Below are 19,710 nucleotides of genomic sequence, written 5' to 3'. Positions count from 1 at the left end.
CACACCCCACTTTGCAGTTATTTATTTGTAAAAAAAATAAATGTTTGGAATCATGTATGAGTTTCATTCCACTTCTCATGTGTACACCACTTTGTGTTGGTCTTTCACATGGAATTCCAATAAAATTGATTCATGTTTGTGGCTGTAATGTGAAAAAGTTCAAGGGGGCCGAATACTTTTGCAAGCCACTGTATATAATTATTATTATTGTTGCCCCTTGGCTGGGCGGCCTTGGCTACCCACTGCCTCTGGTTCTGCTCCTGCCCCTTTGGTTGTGGAAGCTCCGTCCGAGGCCTCTCTCTTCCCTCTGCTCGTGTGGACGCCAGGTTGTCATAGAGATTACTGACTTTACAGTGCTCCTCATGGCACAACAAAGTCTTCAGACCATGACTCTGATAAACTGTATACTTTCTTTTTTTACAACGGCAATAAAGAACTTTCAGTCTTGAGACATGTCCGAAAATTTCGCATTATATTGCTGATTTATTGACTAAAGCTGAAGTGTCCTGGTATTAACAATGGACCATTTAAAAGATGGATACAGCTCCTGTTTTCCAACTTCTGAATGAGTCATCTTTGTTTTGAAACTATGTGAAGCTAATGTTTTCTGGATAACCCAGATTTACAAACATACACAGAAGATTTAAAAACTATAAACCATACAGAAGTCTCACTAAATGTGACTTCGTGAATATAGTATAATATATAGTAGTAGTTTTCAAACATCTACTACTACTCATCATCTTGTAAATAGCCCAACAACTATAAGGACAGTGTAATAAATAAACATAAATAAATAAATAATTAATAGTCAGGAGAGGTGTTAAAATATTAAATATTCAGAATAATATAAATTTTTTTAAAAACACTTGATACTTGATACAATTCACCATATTTTATGACATGGTTGGTCAACTCTTAAGTCTTTTGACTCAGTGTGCCAGTTTTAAAAAATGCAGATAAAAAAAAACAAACAAAATAATAACAAGAAAAAGCAAAAACAAATAAAAAACGAGAAAGGCTGACGGGGGTTTTGACAGTGCTGTGTTTAATTCTTGTGCTTGACAAAAAAGACAATTCTTTAAACTTCAAACAGCTATCGTACAGATCAAAATCATATGTTGCCTAAAATCTCTCCTGTACATATGTATAGATATATTTATATATATGTACATAAACGCTTCCGATAAAACATGTCCTTAAAAATAAAAACACACACAATAATAATGGGAAGCGTGAATAAAAAGTGAATTACAGAGTTGGGGATCAGCTGAACACGAGTCAGGGTAACTGATGAGCTTTGAAAATATTTATTATGGCTTACAATTGACAGAGGACATCCTGTATTTCTACAGTTCTATTACTTATTGCCACAACCACCTTCACTATGAAACAAGTGAAGGGCTCAGAACCAAAACTCAATTTACAAACACTATATACAAGTAGCCTGTTTTTCTCAGCTGTTTTGCTTTAAGATTTATATCACTGTACAAGCATCCACATACCACATACACCGATCTATAGAGCATTTAGACTTACTAATTCTTATGTACAAATATTTGGTAAAACCCTGATTAATTTCAACAGTATTTTAACCAACCTTGCAACTATTTAAAGATAAAACACGTGAATATTTCAAAATACTTAATACCCAAAAGAAAGCAAAAAAAAAAAAAAAATCAAAAACAAAAACAAAAGAAAGAGAAAAAACCTGCTTTTTCCTTCTTTGATCCAAAAACACTCAGTGGCTTCAGAAGTACAGCATTTCACTTTAAGTACACAAGAATACTGTGCCAGGGCTGTTTTGAGGCAGGTTAAATACTATAGGTGAGTCAGTTCTTAACCCGTCTCTGAATACTGTCACGTACTTGCTGCAGGTTGATGCACTGGAATTAAGGCAACAGTAAAACAACCTGCTGCATTACCTTGTGTTGTTTCCCACACACGAGAAGCCACTTTTCTTTAACCCCAAGCAATCACATAATTCAAATACTGTAATAGAATGAAACTATGGTCCCCAAGTACACAACTGTATTACAGTGTAACAAGTACTAGTAACAAGTACAAATACTAAGAGTCAAAGGTTGTCAGGTACTTAGTCTTTACATCATGACAGGAAGAATCGTGGGGAGGAGGAGGGAGAAAATGTCTATTTGTTTTCATGCAGGTCTCTGTGGAGAATCCAGATCTCCTCATGTGATTGGTTGTTGTTGTCAATGTTGCTGTAGTAGTTGTTGTTGCTGCTGCTGCTGGATGGAGCCTGCTTTGTTCTGCTGTTGGTGCTGCTGTTTGTAGTTCTGCTGCGGCTGTGGGGCGTCTGGATTCGGCTGGGGCTGTTGCTGCCATTATTGTTATTGCTGCTGCTTGGGGTGGCCGCAGAGACGCGGGTGTGCTGCCCTCGGCTGCTGGCGATGGGGAGCTGTGATTTGACACGCGGGCCCGATCGTCGATCGCTGCTCTGGACAGACACCTGGTTGGAGCTGCGGCTGGACTGACTGACGGTCTGCGGGATCAAAGATTGAGCACGCTTTAACGTTTTCATGTCAGTGGACAAAACTGGTGGGGGCAATAATGCATGAAATTACAGAGGAGATGTGAAACGTAATCAAGTTACTGCTTCTTACTACTTCTAGTTATAAGTAACCTGTTTGTGGTGTAGTAGACGGATTAGCAGCAAGAGTAAGCCAAAAGCTCAGGATTCAGACTGCTCTGCACAGCTACATTCAGACATTGCTTTCTACTCTTCCTCTGTTTTCCATCAAAAAGTGTGGTTTGCACCTGCTGCAAGACCGTTTAGAATCAGTGGAGGGCCAAAAGTTATAGTGATGGTTTAAAAGGAGAGGAGCTAAATGTTTCAGTGAGCGGATCAGCACAAGGCTCCACCAAGGCCCATTATAAGATAAATAAAGGATTAATTACAACTGTTAATTGTGCAATGTTGCTTTAGTTGAGTGAAAGAACAAAACTAGAGAGTTGGAAATTAACTGGAACAGGTCTCGTTAAATATCAAACCACCACTAGCGTTTGACTCACAGGCTAATGTATTCATTGCTTTCTGATGCTATTTACTATAACTATTATTTATCACAGTGTTAAGCTGCTAATCGCCTTTGCCTCTTACTCTTTCCATCTGTGGTCGTTGCTGGACTGCGGTTTCTTGCTCAGCCTTTCGTGGGAGCACTGCTTCTCTGGGCAAGCTGGAGAACAGGATCATGTCATCTTTGGTGTGAGAGATCTGTAAGAGATAGAGAAGAGTATTTCAAGCAGCAGCTCATACCTGGAGGAGTGTAAGTTTTGACTTTTCCCCCCTACTTTTCTACACAGCCATTTTCATAGGCTCAAAAGTCGCTGGACACCTGCTGACCAGCAGTTTTATGGTCAGGTGAGGCCAAATTACATATGACGTATGATTGGTATGGTTTCATGAGAAGTTTCATGAGGTTATCATTATGCTGCAAAACCACAATAAACTTATCAGAAAGCTAGCAAAAGAAATGATGGGAAGAAGAGAAAAGTATGGAGAAGAAAAAAAAAACAACAGTTCATAATCCAAAGAATACCACAGTATCTGTCCAGCATGAGGGGGAAATTTGTATGCTTGCCAGTGGAATTGGACCACTAATGTGTAATGATGTGAGTGCTCACAGAAGTAGCAGGAGGATTTCTTTAGTGTTCAGGGCAATTACTCTCTGCTAACATTCAGCCAAATGCTGCAATACTGATCAGAGAGTGCTTCACTGTGGAAATGGATAATGACCCAAATCATACAGCAAAAGCAACCCAAAAGTTTTATAAGCTGCAAAAATATGATCTTCTTCAATGGCTGATCTCAAACCAACAGAACATGCTTTGCATTGTTACTGCAGACACAAGTGAAAGCACAGAGATCAGAAACAAGCAACAACTGAAGGCAGCGACAGGAAAGGCCTGGCAGAGTGTTTCTAGGCAGGAAACACAGTATCTGATGTCCATGAGTTCCACACTTCAAGCAGTAACTCACTGAAAAAAAAACATGTTCACCCCAAAATTCAAAACAGTCCTTATATTTAAAATGATTTTAGTTTATCCAGATCATTTTTAGCATTAAATACCAGTCTGGTCACTCAGCAGCGATCTATATGTCAGTGCAGTGAACTTTAGGTTCTTACTGAAATGGTGGGAAGTACGTTTCAAGTTTTTAAAACCTTCCTGGGTCAAAAGTCAGTAGTTGACAACATTTCACATGCAGTATTTATATAAAATTATTAGTGCTGTCGAAATGAACGTGTTAACGCACATTAATCCGCCATCACGGTCAACGCGATCAAAAATTTTAACGCAATTAATGTCAAAAATTGCAGAATGACTCAAAATCCCTGAAATGTTTCTGTCAACGCATTTCAGGCAGTTTGTCCAAGTAGAGTTACCTTCGCAAATGGGCAGCTGATCTGGTAGTGACGGGCAGCTGAACCAATCAACTCAATATGGAAGATGATAAACGCACATTGGCGTTTATCACCTCTCGATGGGAAATTTGAGTATTAAAAAAAATATCACATTGACGCGAAGCATACGTTAGTCGGGTATGCTGCTAGGACTTTAGCTAACGGGTCACCCAGCTTGCGACAAACCACTCACGGAGCATCGGGGACTCAGTAAGTCTACCTCGCAAATATTGACCGACACAACTGCCAAGTGGACTGCAACAAACTGCAGACCTATTAATATCGTTGAGAACAGGCGCTTTACATAGCTTTGGCTCCACGTTTCAAGGACTTGAAGTGCCTCACGAAGAGTGAGAGTGGATAAATGTTTACACAGTTCTTTTTGTTAACACGAATGTTCAAGATGTTCAATAAACATGTTAAGTCCGTATATTTTCCCTTTTTCTCGAGTCTGTTTGCTCATGCAAAATGAAATGTGATCAATATAGAATAAAAATGAATGATATTTAATTGTGATTAATCAAAATTAATCCACAGTAACCCTGTGATGAATCTGATTTAAAATTGTAATTGTTTGAGAGCACTAATACATATATTATATATTAGTGCATACTTACCTGTTAGTATGTAGGGTTTTTAAAAAGTTGTATTTCACAGAAGAGAATCTGTGCTACAAGATTGAAGAAAACTATTCAAATTCTCTTTGAATTTAAGCATCCAATCGTTGTGTTTATTCTGTATTTACTTCATTATATTGCATAAATATCAGTTACAAGCTTAAATATATAGTTGAAAAAAATTTAATTGCAACCAGGCTATTGATCAAGAAATTGCGATTAATTACAGAAAATTGTGCGATTAATTTGTTAGATTTTTTTAAATCTATTGACAGCACTAAATTATATGTCAACGGTCTCCCCACTATTTCAGTTAGCCCTGGTCATAAATTACTGTTAACGGCACATTTCCACTGGATTGATAATATAACTGACTTCCCAGCATTGAAACGTCTCTTTTAAGTTAGAGTCGGAGTAAATCCATTGTGTCAGTGAGTGAGTGGAGAAAGGCTTGTGAGTGTGAGTACCTTAGTGATGTCTGGCTCAGATTTGCTGGAGCACATCGTCTGCAGTTCTCTGATCAAATCGGTCTCATCATCAGAGAAAACAGACAGACCTTCGGGCTGTCTAAAAAAGTATAACAATTTAAAAAATTAATAATAGTAACAATAATTTTTACAAAATATATATGCAAAGGCACCTAACCTACTGTAACAACTACTTAATTAAGCTATTTAATAAAAATATGTTTGCAGGTTCTGTCTGTCCACATATTAATATAAGGTACTGATGCTAATGCTATTACCACTGCTGCACATTTATATTAATGAGACACAGAACCAACCTCTGGACTTTGCCATTGGAGATCAAGCTGACATCAGAGCTCGAGAGAGAACCTGAAATCATAGGTTAATGTACAGCTTTATTCATACGACATGAAAAACGGCAGTTCACTTAAATGGCAACAGGAACAGAGCCAAAAGCCTGGGTTTTATTAAAAAGGCTTATCTATAGAAACACGGAAGGTGAGCTGATGAGTACACAAACTGTGCACGTGGACACAAACAGACCTACCAATAGTTTTAATTAGAAACAACTTGCTTTCAAATATAAAAGATGGGGATTTGTGGTTTCTTCAGAGTAAAAAGGAGAAAAGAAGAGGCAGGCAGCAAATGTTAGGGCTGGTAAACAGTGCCACCTTGTGGAGATTGAAGACATGTGTCCTTAATCCGGGCTTTCAAATGTCTAAATCTAACGCTTTACGCATTGTATTTTAACAAGCTCTTTATATGTGACTGAAAAAATGCTTTATCTGAAGTATCTGAGGACTTTCATTGCTCTGTTACATCCAGAACGTCACAGTGTAATGATTTTACATTTAAAACACAAAATAATTAAAGCTGTCTGAATGTGAAGAAATAACCACTATGACACAATGTCGAAAACATCTATGTGTTGTGGTGAAGAGATATCGTCTGCACTTGGGTTGGGCCGCACGTTCGTGTAATACCAGTTTGTACCATAAGATGGTACCAGCGAACCAATGCAACTTTTATTTAATCAGGAAAATCATCGAAAAAAGCATTTACAGCTGCAACCTGGACAAAAGCAAAGGTGAACGATGGCAGTAGATAACAAAGTTAAAAACAACAGCATGCATCCACAATCAGGTGCCGGGTGGTGCCACCAGTTACTTTACTGTTATGGACCAGTTTTAGTTAACACTTACAGAATACAATCACGCCTTGATACCTTTAAATTATTCAAGTAAACCTGCCCCTCCAAAATGACAGATTTTTAAAAGAATATTCCCACAAGTACAAATACATTGTTCATTGTGATCCAATGCAGAGCAGCATTCTTACCCTCTCTGAAGGAACTGCTGCTCCAATTCAAGGCGGGGCTTCCCTTCTTCCGAGGGCTGGTGTTGGATCGTCTCAACTTGCCACTGTCCCATCCCCTTCTACCTCCTCCGCCGCACATGCTTCCTTTATAGGGGCCAACAGCTGACAGAGGGAACGTGCCACCCTGAAACTCTAGCAGGTATCTGTCGATTTCTGAGGAATAAGGGAAACACTGTCGATCAGTGCATTTTTAATCTCATGTCATGTCTTTTTCCCTGCTCACTTATTTCCTTTGGGAACTTGAGTGAATCAACAGCCAAACATCACATGTGACGCACACGCACCGTGTCGAGGCAGGGGGCATCCCAGGAGTACAGCCTTGTTGACCAGGATGCTGAGAGCGGCTTTCACCACAGCCTGTTGTCCAGCACTCAGCCCACAGTTGCTAAGACATGGTCGTTGTGATGAGGGGGCTGGAGAGTGAGAGGTGGAAGAGGAGGAGCGCTTGGCTGTTACCCGGGAGATGATGGCTTCTTCTACACGGGGGACGACCACAGCATTCCAGAGACGTGCCAGCCACCTGCACATATGTGCACACACGCAAACATGTAAGCTTCCAAGCACGCACACACTTCATAGTTCTTCCCTTAAGTCGTTTCCTGATCTTTTTCCTCTGGCCGCAGATTATCTGGTCAACACTGAGGTCGTTTCAGTTCAGTTTAGAATGTTCATTTATCATAAATGAAGGTAGAAAGATAAACACTTTATATGGAAACAATCATAAATCATTAATGTGTAGAGCAAGCAGCACTTTTTAAAATGTAACCAAATCAACTAAAAGCTCATTTACAACAGATCTACTAAGTAATTCCGTCACTTATGTACAAATATTCACTGATTTTGTGTTTTTCATCACAGCAAATTAAACTACTCTCACCAAGAGGGGGACTGTGCCTCTGTACAGGTCAAACAATCAACAGTGCAGGGCTTCAGCTTTAATTCAAATCGCATAACTCCTTCACTTCACAAATGAGCACTGGAAACAAACTATAATCTTTTTCTAGATAGAGACATGTTCACACACCTTACAATGACCTGCGCGTTGTTTGGGACCACAGGGCAGGACAGGAAGAGCTGCGGGCCCAGCAAAGCCTCATGGGTCCCCAGACGGGACAGGCAGGCATTGAGCTGCTGCCAAACCTGGCTCACCCACAACACCAACCGCTCCATGACGCCATCAGGAGACCAAAGTCCAGTCCCCATCTGGGGGAAAGAAGCAGGGAAACAGAACTGAATATGTTCTGCTCTTATGATAAAACACCATGTGGCTAAAGTGAAATATCAAAAGGACATATGGGAAGGAATATCACAGACTGGGTTTCCTGTGAACAGTTCTATGTTTTTGATCACGTCTCCCTGTGCTACTCTTAATGATCCATTTCCTAACATTTGAGCTTGTTTGGGATTACAGGTGGAAAAAAAAACAACAACACAATTTTGGTTGTGATTAAAACAAAACCGATCTGGCCATCCACCAAAATGATGCAGTCTCTCTGGCAGCTGCAGCTAAACCTCTGTCCGACCTTGTGAAGCAGCTTTTTGCGGAGGTGCCTTCCCAGCAGGCTGTGCAGTGGCTCCTGATCCCAACGAAAAGTGACCCAGCGGAAATGCTGCTGGAGACGAAGCTCTGCTCCCTGCAGGCGGGGCTTCGATAATGTTGCAATCAGAAAGTTCCCCTCTCGGAAGTGGTGGGGACCTGAGGGAAGGAAGGACAAGACAAAAAAGCTGATTTATTTGGCATCATCTTCCTAGTCAGTCTCTTATATTGTTGTTATTATCTGACTGTTGGTTTTGTGGTTGAGCACAGGGAGCGCGTTCGCTGTCCACTCCACTCTAGGGCCTGCCTGTCTGCCTGCAGTGAGCTATGTTGTCAGATGGAGGCGGTGTACAAAGTATGTCCTACAACCAGTCTGTGGTCCGTGAGTCAGCCACAGAGTGAAGTTCGAACATACAAAGAGCTGAAGTGTTAAAAACAATGAAAAGTGTCCACTGCAGTCACTGTCTGTGCTTTTCATGCTTTATTTTATGATCTTTTACGCTTTTTTGCCGTTCTCCCTTTCTCGGTGAACTCCACTATCACTACCTGGTCTATTCTGGCCCACATACCTACCAATCAAAGTTAGGCAGTTCCATATGTCATCCACTTCCAGTGGCATGCAGTCAGGATCTTGAAAGAGTGCACGGCTGCGTGTCTCGTGTGGGTGAAAACCCCTTGTCCCCTTCTGTCTGAAAAGCTGTGTACAGACAGACACACTTGCAGGACTATAAACCCCACTTAAGACTTCCTGTTTACCGAAGAGCACAGACTCTTGTACAAAACAAATTAAAATTACAGCTGCAAGCTGCAATGACAGGGCTCTGATCGAAACTTTCCATGGCACCTTGGACATGCCCTTCAACGAGAACTCATAAGCTTTGTAATTTAGCTTGGCCAACGTCAGCAGTTGAGACTGACCAAATGTGAAGTTGATCCCATATAAACTCATACACCCCCCCACCCCCACCCCCAAAATCAGTCAACTTACTGCTGGGCTTAGCGCAGGGATTCAAGAGGATTTTTGTGCCTCTTGGTACCAAATTTCAAACAGCAGTGGGACTAAACGTTTGACATAAAAGTTTCCTCCACCTATGTATGAGACACCAGACCTTATGTGTGTGTGCTTTACTACACTGTCTGTATCTGTGCTACAGGCTCTGTCTGCAGCCATACCAGTGTTCAGGACCAGTGATGAAGCAGCGCTCCTGCTGTCCAGACTGTGGCAGAGGTCTCCAAGCAGGCCTGTTAGGGATGCAGCTTTCTCCAGTCCCTCCAGCAGGACTATCACACAGTGACCAGTATGTCGAGCTGGTAGGCTGACCCCTGACCCCACAGCTGGCACCAGGAAACCTGGAAGAAGAGGAGGAAGGAAAATAAACAGCAATACAACATAAAGCACCATCAATACAAAGACAGGGGAAACTGCACGATCCTAAATGTTGTCACTGCTTTAAATCGCTGTATTTCTGTGAGTTGATCTGAGGCACTTTGAGAGTGGAAGAATGAGTGATTTCCTCCCACCCGACCCTTCCAGAATCAACCATAAAGAGACAGAAAAAAAATTCTTTTGTGCAATAAATGTAGCTGATTAAATTAAACCATGACTTTTAAATATGAAGCTTTCCATCGGTGTGTCTGCTCGTGTGTTTTCCTACCACAGCTGATGAAAGTCTCAAGCAGATGCTCTTTGGTCAGGCTCTCTTCCACCTCCACCCTCACCACGTCACAGCTGAGCCCCCCTGCCTTCTGCTTCGACTGATAGAGATACAAAGAAGAGGTGGGGTGGGGGGAGATGAGTGAAGAAGCACAAAGAGGTAAGAAGGGAGCCCGTTGTCATGGAAACAAAGGAAATGTACGGTTACTATGTGCCGAGTGAAATGGAGCAGGAGGAAATTCTGAATGAGAGAAAAGGGCTTTTCCACATCAGAGCTATCAAAGATATTCCTCTGTCCTTCATTTGCTTTTTAAATATCGTGGCATTTCATTGTGATACACAGCTTTAATAAAAAAAAGAAATCAATAAGTAAATGAATAAAAAGGAATAATTATTACTAAAGCAAGGAAATCATCAAAACAGGCACCACAAATACAGAAGAATGACGATTGCCACATGACTGATTAGCCACAAGACACTGTACAGGGCTTTCATATACATGATTCCCTGTGTTTATGTAGGTAATGGTTAATACCGCTCTTATGAGTGAGAATTTCACTTTCTAGTTTAACAGTCGGACAGTTCGGCTTCTGTTCTTAATTCACAATTCTTCAACCTAACCTTATTTTTTCATGTAGCCACATCTTCTTTTGTGTGCACGTGGAAAAATACAGTTTCTGATGCCATTACCAGACTAACGTGTCAATGTGAAAGCAGCAGTGATTCAAACAGTTTTTGCCCATGTGCTGGCCAAATATTTAAGAATTTTAAAAAAAAGCATCACTGATGATGAATTTGAGTTCCACTGTGTGAGTTCCCTCTATCCCTATTAAATCTGTGGCCTGTGGGAAGGACCAGTGGCTAGCCTTTGGTGTGTTTCATCATGTTGTAATGAGACATTGCATTACTGTTTGCCAGCAATTTCGGTTTCATTGCATCAGCCTGTGCAACAGAGCCAAATGCAACTTTGTTTAAAGATGTAAAGTAGAAGATTTTCCTCAGACTTAACTGTCAGCACTCCCTGACATGGAAGAAACTCACAATTACACCTCAGCTATGAATGAATTTGCTTTCATGAAACTTTACTTCAAAGTAAGACCATGTTCTCTCACACATTCAGCTGTTCAACACTACACCTCCCTTCACATGACTGGCTGAACACACACAGTGGTCAGGTTTTAAGTAGGGGTTGTAGCACTTCTTTGAGAGCGCAGCGCTCCGAAACAGCGTTTAAGCCGTGGTACCTTGATGTAGTGAGCAACCAGACCGGCGATGTACTCCTGACAGCTGCCCTGAAGCCCATGAAAGATGAGGTTACCATACTGCTCCACCTAAACACAGACACAGAAACAGGCAAAGACTGAGCTGACAAGAAGAGAGAATAATGTGGTAGCATGACAGTCTGTCTACATTTAATCCTGTTGTTTAATAACAATTCCAATTGGATTGAGATCTGGTGACTGTGGAGGCCATTTGAATACAGTCAACTCACTGTCACATTCAAGACACCAGTTTGAGTGACTAATATATTGTCCTGCTGGCAGATGGGTACACTGTGGTCATAAAGGGATAGATATGGTCAGCGACAATACTCAGGTAGGCTGTGGAGACACACCCCACACCATTACACCACAACCAGCAGCCTTTTCTATCCAAAAAGCTGCTGGACGAATCTAAGCATTCAAATTCTTTTGCTTGTATACGGGGTTCTGCCATGGATTCTTTTATCCACACATGCTATTATCTCCTCCCCCCCTTTTTAAAACAAACATCTGTGATGACAAAATGCCTGCTTTTGATGCAGCCAGCAGGGGGCAGCATAGCTGCTAGAAAATCACACCCTCCATTTCCTTTCATCTGTCCATCACCCACTCCTCTTTCTTTGCCATCTCTCTCACTAATGGTGTATCACTTCCTCTGTATTTTTCCAGCATCTTACTCACCAAATCCCCCCAATCCCTCACACTCCTTTGTGTGTATTTGCATAAATGTGTGCAATGTGCGCGCTTACCAGGCGGACATAGTTGTGCAGCAGTGGCAGGGGGAAGAGGGATTCCAGAGCCAATTCATCGAGGCATGACTCAGACAGACCTGTCAAAAAAAACCCCACAGACGCACAAATAAATCCTCAAATCCAATCTGCTTCACATGCGAGGCTCCTCTATGCGAGCCGAACCTCAAGGTGCCCTTGGAATAAGAATGTCCTAAAAACTAAAAACAGCATGTTTAATAGCCACATTATTTATTTCCTCAGTGCTTTTAGCTACAGGCCTGCAATACAGTAAATGTAAACACTGCTGTCAGTAAATCAGAGCAGAGTGAGGGTATGGTCTACGTGGATATTTACTAATAGCTCTTAATGCTTTCTGCCAGTGAGCGGGATGAATTACAGTTGTGAGAGGTTTAAATCCACACACTGAGGAATCTCAGTCACTCATCCTTCCTCAAAGATTTTCACCTAAACCACAGTTTTTAGATGAACTGGAATAATTCTCGACACAATCTCTGAAAGCTTTGTCACTATATTTAACATATCTAAACATTAGTTGAATCTAAATCTTTACGATCTTTCATATAAAATACAGAAGATCATTTGCTTCAAAAGCAAACTGTGGATGTTGTCCCAGTCTGCCCTTCATAAGGAGTAAACACAGGGGTCAGTGAAGTCAGCTGTCTCTGTTTACAGAGTCATTTACAAGATAATTTGCAATTGCAGGCAATGAGTCGAAGGCTGTGAGGGCAAAGTAAAAACAGAAACAGAAGCTATTTAAATAAGGCTGTACGTATGCCAGTACTGTGGAGTTGGATCGTTGGGATGATAATGTGAAGGATATTTCAAGACATCAAAACCTGCTTTTAGGTATGTCTGCCAGCATCTCACGTGCATTAAAGTGAAGAATGTACAAAGAAATGTAGACAACGAAACATCAAAGTTAGAGCCGTATCTAATATGGGACCACGTCTGGACTCAATCAGAACCGACAGGTTCAGATTCCATATGATTTGTCCTGCTCCAAAAAGTGAGCTGATTCAGTCTCGTCCTGTCCCGGATTCCCAAAAACCATGAAATATGAAAGGACCGACACATTTCTGCTGTTAATCTGAAAAAAAGAAAACGAGTCTGGGGGGCTCGGTATGCTTTGTGGTAGAGGCTGTTTTCCAAATTTCCTCTGATAGTTAAAATTTGTATATTTTTTTCAGGATTTGGGGCTTTTTGAAGCTTCGAGAGCATAATTTACATGATATGTGATATCAAAAGCGTTGCTGTCTGAAATGTGCTGTGTGAAAAAAAAGAAAAAAGAACGTGTAATAAGCCAAAGCTTCAGCCTTCATCTGCTCACTGAGTATTTGCTTTATTTGTTTTATTTACTTCCATGGGAATTTTGTCATTGATTAAAAAGGTTATTGCAGTCATTTTTTTTTAAAAAAAGGATCAGTGAGCGTGGCTGCAGAAAAGCGATGAAGCACAAACCTTTCAGTAGCTCAAAGAAAGCAGTTATGATTAAATATGTAAAAGAACACGCACAGAGAGAGAGATTTTGGATGCATGTTATTTCAGGATCAACCTAAATTGAATTTCCTTAGATCTGATGGTAGATACAGCAGAAAGCCAGAAGGAGAATACAGACCAGACGTTGCTAAAAGCACACAAAAGTGTCAACTAACTGCTTTAGTCACACAGTCTACAGTACACATAGGAATCCTGGATGCAAACTTAAAGAAACAGACCAAAAAAGATTCAGGTGATGATGATCTAAAGATCGCACTGTTCCTTTTCCAGGGTGGAATGTTTTTAAAGATGTTTGCTATACAATCATTCCACCCTGCAAAAACAGCAGCTTAAAGAAATCATTAATACCTGCTAACATAAGCTGAAAGTTGTATTTCACTGTGTAGGGATCGTGACTTAAATGTAGGCCTGAGCACAGAGCTGGTGTTGCATCACTCAAATAGTGAATTTGATTAATTATAATCTTTTATTTATTCAACATTACATTTAAAATGGGTATTGTTTCATGAGACTAATTATTCTGAAAAATGTTCTGGCTAGAGTTTTCCTTCATGTGGTGCGGCTCAGTAGGTAGAGCCTGTTACAACACTGCCTACGCTGCAAATGCATCCAAACAGATTTGTTGGGCCCTTTCATCCACCAAATGGCATTTGTTACCAGTGATGGCAGCTCTGATTCTGGTGTGTGCTCTGAGCTGCTGAATGAGCACCGACTCTGATTGCCAGGTTTTTTCGTGTTGTGTTTTTTTTTTTGTTACCTTTGAGGCGGATGGTGATGCACTGGCTGAGAGGTTTCCTGACCAGGTCCCAGGGGGATACAGGCAGCTCCTGACCTGGTAACCACTCAGTATCTCCTGGAAGAAAAAATAAAACCAGACCCATTACAATCACACAATCTGAGCACACAGTTGTTAAACAAACAGTTTACTCATATGGTGACACAAAAGGACTGCATACACAATTATAAGCAGCCTATTGTGTAGTTTATCAGCATGTTATGTAGTTGTCCTTATCTGTTCTGCCTATTTGTGGCATACGTGTATTAGAAGATGGGAATTTTATATACGTGTAATATAACAAGGCCAGAGACGGAAGAAAAGAGTAGAAAGAAGAAAAATGGGCAAAACAGGAGATGAGAATAAAAGAAAGTGCAAATAAAGCATAACAGGTCACCAACTGGTGCATTGGCAACAGTCAAAAGACAAAGAGCTACTGAAAAAATAACAGATGCACAAACAAACATAGGATCTTCTCTGTGTGTGTGGGTGTGACTGTTTGTCACGAAACGTACTTGATAATGAGGGTGGGAAGCCATAACAACACCCCCCAGGAGACCCGGACCGCCCACAGCCCCCCATCAGCACTGAAGAACCAAGGCCACATGTCCTGATGATAACCGCATGCCCTCCCTAGATGGAGCCTCCGCAGCCAAAGGGCAAGAACGCCAAAAGATCAGAGGCAACGGCCAGCTGATCCACCAGACACGAACCATGAATTTAAGTATTTTAATAAAATACAAATGTTTTTGTGAATGTCATTCATGTCAAAGAAAACAAAATTATAATTACAAAAATCATTTTATTGATTTCAAAATATCTCCGATCGTCCCAGTTTGCGTCACAATAACCTTAAACAAAATGTTCACCACCAGGGGGCAATGTTTTACCAGTGAGTGTGCTGACATTTTTTCAGGAGTGCTCCTGTTCTTTAAACTTTTTTTTAATTTATTTTTTCATTCCAAGACACTGTGGCTCTTGATTGCGTTCCCTGTTGTCATAACGGGTGGCTGTAGCTCAGGTGGCAGAGCGGATCAGCCACTAACCAGAAGGTCGGTGGGTCGATCCCAGGCTGCTCCAGTCTGCATGCTAAATATCCTTGGGCAAGACCCCATGTTGCTCTCCGATGCATCCATCGGAGTGTGAATGTGTATGAATGTTAGATACTTAGCACTTAAGCTTAGAAGTGCTTGTGTGAATGGGTGTGATTGGGTGTATAAAGCGCTTTGAGTGCTCAGACAGAGTAGAAAAGCACTATATAAGAACCAGTCCATTTACCATAAATAAGAATCTATTTTTATGACTATGTTGATTCATTGCCTGATCTTGTGGTTCAAATTGATATTACATGAAAGTATACCCCAGCTATGCTTACTGTGAGCGCTCAAGTCATATAACATGCTTGCAGTATTTTCCTGCAAGCAAGCACTTGCAGAAGAAAACCTTTCAGGAAGAAATCTTCTGACACAGGAAGAAGTCTCCGACCGAACCAGTAACTGCACTGCTTCATACGTATTAACCAATTCTCATAACATCAGGGGAGGAGCAGCTTAATGCAATTGCCCTGAAAGCTGTCCCACTGCCGGCTGAATAAACATTCAGTGAACGTGAACTAAAGAATGTGGAACACGTAAAAAGTTCAATATAAAAACAGTGCGGCACATTTTTTTAAATTATTATTAGTAGTAGTAAAGCTGTGGTAGTACAAAAGCACTGCAACTTTTGTAGGATTGTACTACTGTAGTGGCTTTGCAATACTATTCTGTAGTCACCAAGTTTGGGGACATTAAAACGCAGCTGTGAGGCTAACATTTCACCTAAAGAGCCAATGACAGATGACTTCGATGAACAGTGTTCAGTAAAACTGCCAGAAGTTGGGGCTAAATTGCCCTGTGCTGACTAGAGTTTGTGCTTTTGTACAAGTCTCCATTTGTACTGCAAACTGAGACTCAGCTACACTTTCACTTCAACCCAGAGACAAACTGTTCAGGAAAAGGGTTGAGAGTTTTCTCACTGACTGGACATCCAACTTCCTTTTTTAAAATTATATTTAAAAAAATATTTTCACACTACTGCAGCAACAGTTTCCACAGCAAAGGCAACAAATGAACGATGTAAGGCATGGGACTAACACTGCTCCCAGACCAGCCTGGCAGTAGCTGATACTAACCTGATTAGTGATCATTATTTGTACATTTTTCAATTAATTAGTAAAAATAGCAATAATCATCAGTACAAACCCCCAAAATATTTAGTTGCAGTAAAAACAGAAATTAGGAAAGCAACACATACATCTGAATCTAAAAGGAACACATATCTGCCATTTTTAGGTGTTCTGAAAAGCTCAAAAATGTCACAAAGAAAAACAGATTCACAATTTAAATACTGGGAGCGGTCTTTTTTCTTCTTCTTCTGATTTTAAATTTGAACAAAGATTAACGCTAAGCGATTAGTATTCAAATATTCAGATACCAATAGTTTAGTTTCCCTGTTTGTGTTTGCTATTCATTCTGTTTTTGCCCCAGGCAAACAAAAACAACAGTTAAATGTCATGTTACTGTTAAATCATAAACTGTTAAATAAAGGTTTTTCATACTATCATCACGCCATCTTTGCTGTGACACAACAGCACCGATACAGGTAAATGCCATTGTATCAGCAAGTCATCAATGCCAACATCCTTACTTGGAGCAGATTTGCGTCTGTCCCTAATTTTTTAATCAGCTATATTAATCGAATTCCCCGCAAATGCAGCAATTTGATCTTGTGCAGAATATTTCTGCAACTCTCAACTTATAACGTCATTAAATTTCACTCATCTAATAAAACAATAAATCACAAAAACTGAGACGTGTAAATAGTTGCAGAAGTCGGCGCTCAACATAAAGGTATTCAATGTAAACACCCCGCTAAAAAGCCCAGCATTGAGCAACAAAAACACAAAGGGAAATGTATGCGATGTGCTGAAACAAATGAGACGTGGATGGAGACTCTCAGATAGAAAGTCAGACACCAAAAAGTGTCTCTGTGTCTTAAGTTTGATCCCGGTTGACACAGAAGACTGGCATTTTCTCCTAAATTGCCGTCTTCCTCCCCTTTCTTCGATCCCTTCCCCCCCAACTTCATGCATTATGCATCCCTCTTCTGCTCATGCTTTCTTTCATCATCAGCCCCAAAACACACACAGAAGCCTAGCAGTCGCTAAGCCTCTTTAGAGACAGTAACAGCACGAGAGACAGTAAATGTGTGACAGAGAGGTGTAACAAGAGAAAAATTAGACAGAGAGGTGTAACAAGAGACTACAGCAAAGAGACGAGCAGTCCTTTGCTGGCCGAGGACATCGATTTCCTTTTTATCAGTCTGGAATTCAGAGGGACCTTTACTGCAACACACGCACACACAAACACACACACGTAACTCTAGCCCTGAATAAGCCTCAAGCTCAAGAAAGGACTGGCTTCATAGGGTGACATTTGAGGACCAAAAAGGACACAAACATAGGCGCAGCACATAGACTCTCCACATTTCCCAAAAGATTAAATATTCATTATTTCAAAGAAGAAGAAGAAGAAAAAAATCATGTGAGAAGCTCTGAGCATCAAGCCAAACAAATACAGTCTCACAGCAGATGGCTACAGCTGAACATACAGGAAGCTGATAAAAGATTCTACTGTGGATACATTTATACAGACTACAAGCACTCAGTAGAATGCTTTTACACAAATTGTCCACTTTTTCTTCTGGACTAGTTTGTAGCAATAAAAAACAAGCAGTCTGGGGATGGACATCTCTGCCAAGGCTGAAAGCCTCCACTGCATGCATGAAATTTTGAACCCAGAATGTTTTTTTCTTGAGCACATCAAAACAATGCCACCCAATCCTTCCTTTTTTCAAATTTAATATGCATTTATAAGGATGTGATAAGAAATTTCTAATTTTGTTCAAGTGCACAATAGTAAAGAATCCTTCCAAAACCTCTGAGCTCAACCTCCAATAAAAATAGCACCCAAAGCCTAACTAACTAGTAAGAAAGTAAGAAACTGAACTAATGACAAAACCTTGGAAATTGTTTTTATTGACATGCTGATGTAGCTGATCTGACTGACTGAATAACTTTAGCTTCAGGTGTAATCAGTAAATATCTCCAAATGAACAACCAGACCAGGAAATCCTGTTAGATGTGACAGTCATTGTTTGTTCTCCAGTTGTGCTTTTAAATCTAATTATTTTAGGTGATAGCCAATGGTTTGTTCTCCATATGGACTTTTTACCTGCATGTAGCCAAAGTACACCCACTGATAGCAGTGTTACTGCTCGGACTGCAAATTTACTACAATCAGAGCTAAAAAAGACTTCATGCAAGCAAAAGTTTGCAGTTTTAGAAAAATAATGCAATACAGTGGCTAATGACTACTTTATATGACCGTAACGAAGCTTCTATTTGTTTTAGTGTATTAATTCAAGGAGTTTGTTACCTTTACACTGCAAGGACAGCCACTGCCGACATTAATCTGTACTTAAATGAGACAGATGCACAACAAGCTAAACCCTATCGCACTCTTTATCCCATTTAAGGGCATGCAGCCTCTGTAATAGAGCAGATACATGAAAGAGTAGCAGCTTTTACACCAATAGAACGAAAACACAGATGAGTCCTATTCTTTGTCCTTTCCTTTTGCTTTGAGAAGATTACTGAGCCAAGTGACACCAAGTTCAAGGAAGATTAAAGGATGTACACAAGGACGGGAGTGCATGAAAGGATGAAGAAAGGATATATGGCAGGTAAAAGAAAAAAAAGAGTAAAGAGTGAAAGAAAACAGATGTAAGAATTCTAAGTGTGTTAGGAAGGTGAGAAAGATGAGGCAAAGATGCAAAGGAAGGACAAGGAAGACAAAGCAGTGAAGGAACAACAGAGGGATAGAAATACAGAGAACAGGATAGAGTGTTTCTTCACCTATGAGGACAGAGGCGATACTGGCAGGACTGAGGCCTAGTGGGGGGCGCTGCATCTCTTCTGTGGCCATCTGAGATTCTCCACACAGGATCTGGAGGTGGGATGTGAAGGTGTGGCTAAGGGCAGCGCTTAGCTGGGCCCAGTGTGTTGAACGATCAACCGACACTCTGCCCAGCACCCAGTGGGTACCGGGGAGCCCCTTCGCCACATCCTCTTCTAAGGCCTCAATGGGGCACATGGACCCTGTCCCTCCTCCTGAACACTGGAGATAAACCTGGACCCGATAGAATTCTGTGAAGACAAAGGAGAAGAAAAGCATGTGCACAGAGTGGGAAGAACATCAGCGATGTGTGCAATTACATAAGGAGTTAAAGCCACATTTACGACACGCATT

General features: G+C 40.8%; 1 protein-coding gene across 1 annotated transcript in view; it reads right to left on the bottom strand.

Moving 5' to 3' along the window:
* Positions 1 to 1,026: 1,026 nt before the first annotated feature.
* cttnbp2 (cortactin binding protein 2) overlaps positions 1,027 to 19,710 on the bottom strand; it is a 92,082-nt gene continuing 73,398 nt past the window's right edge. Inside the window, exons 10-23 of the mRNA XM_082538119.1 lie at positions 19,317 to 19,607; positions 14,345 to 14,440; positions 12,088 to 12,167; positions 11,321 to 11,407; positions 10,078 to 10,177; positions 9,596 to 9,772; positions 8,409 to 8,581; positions 7,910 to 8,088; positions 7,170 to 7,405; positions 6,847 to 7,038; positions 5,826 to 5,877; positions 5,509 to 5,608; positions 3,122 to 3,235; positions 1,027 to 2,503 (exon numbers count right to left, since the gene is read on the bottom strand). Of these exons, the coding sequence (XP_082394245.1) occupies positions 2,150 to 2,503; positions 3,122 to 3,235; positions 5,509 to 5,608; positions 5,826 to 5,877; positions 6,847 to 7,038; positions 7,170 to 7,405; positions 7,910 to 8,088; positions 8,409 to 8,581; positions 9,596 to 9,772; positions 10,078 to 10,177; positions 11,321 to 11,407; positions 12,088 to 12,167; positions 14,345 to 14,440; positions 19,317 to 19,607 (2,231 nt within the window). The 3' untranslated portion in view covers positions 1,027 to 2,149. The remainder of the gene's footprint in view (positions 2,504 to 3,121; positions 3,236 to 5,508; positions 5,609 to 5,825; positions 5,878 to 6,846; positions 7,039 to 7,169; positions 7,406 to 7,909; positions 8,089 to 8,408; positions 8,582 to 9,595; positions 9,773 to 10,077; positions 10,178 to 11,320; positions 11,408 to 12,087; positions 12,168 to 14,344; positions 14,441 to 19,316; positions 19,608 to 19,710) is intronic.

This window comes from Aulonocara stuartgranti (genome assembly GCF_965226115.1).
Source record: "Aulonocara stuartgranti genome assembly, chromosome: 7".
In the NCBI taxonomy this organism is placed as follows: Eukaryota; Metazoa; Chordata; class Actinopteri; order Cichliformes; family Cichlidae; genus Aulonocara; species Aulonocara stuartgranti.
This window is presented reverse-complemented; position numbering and strand designations above follow the sequence as displayed.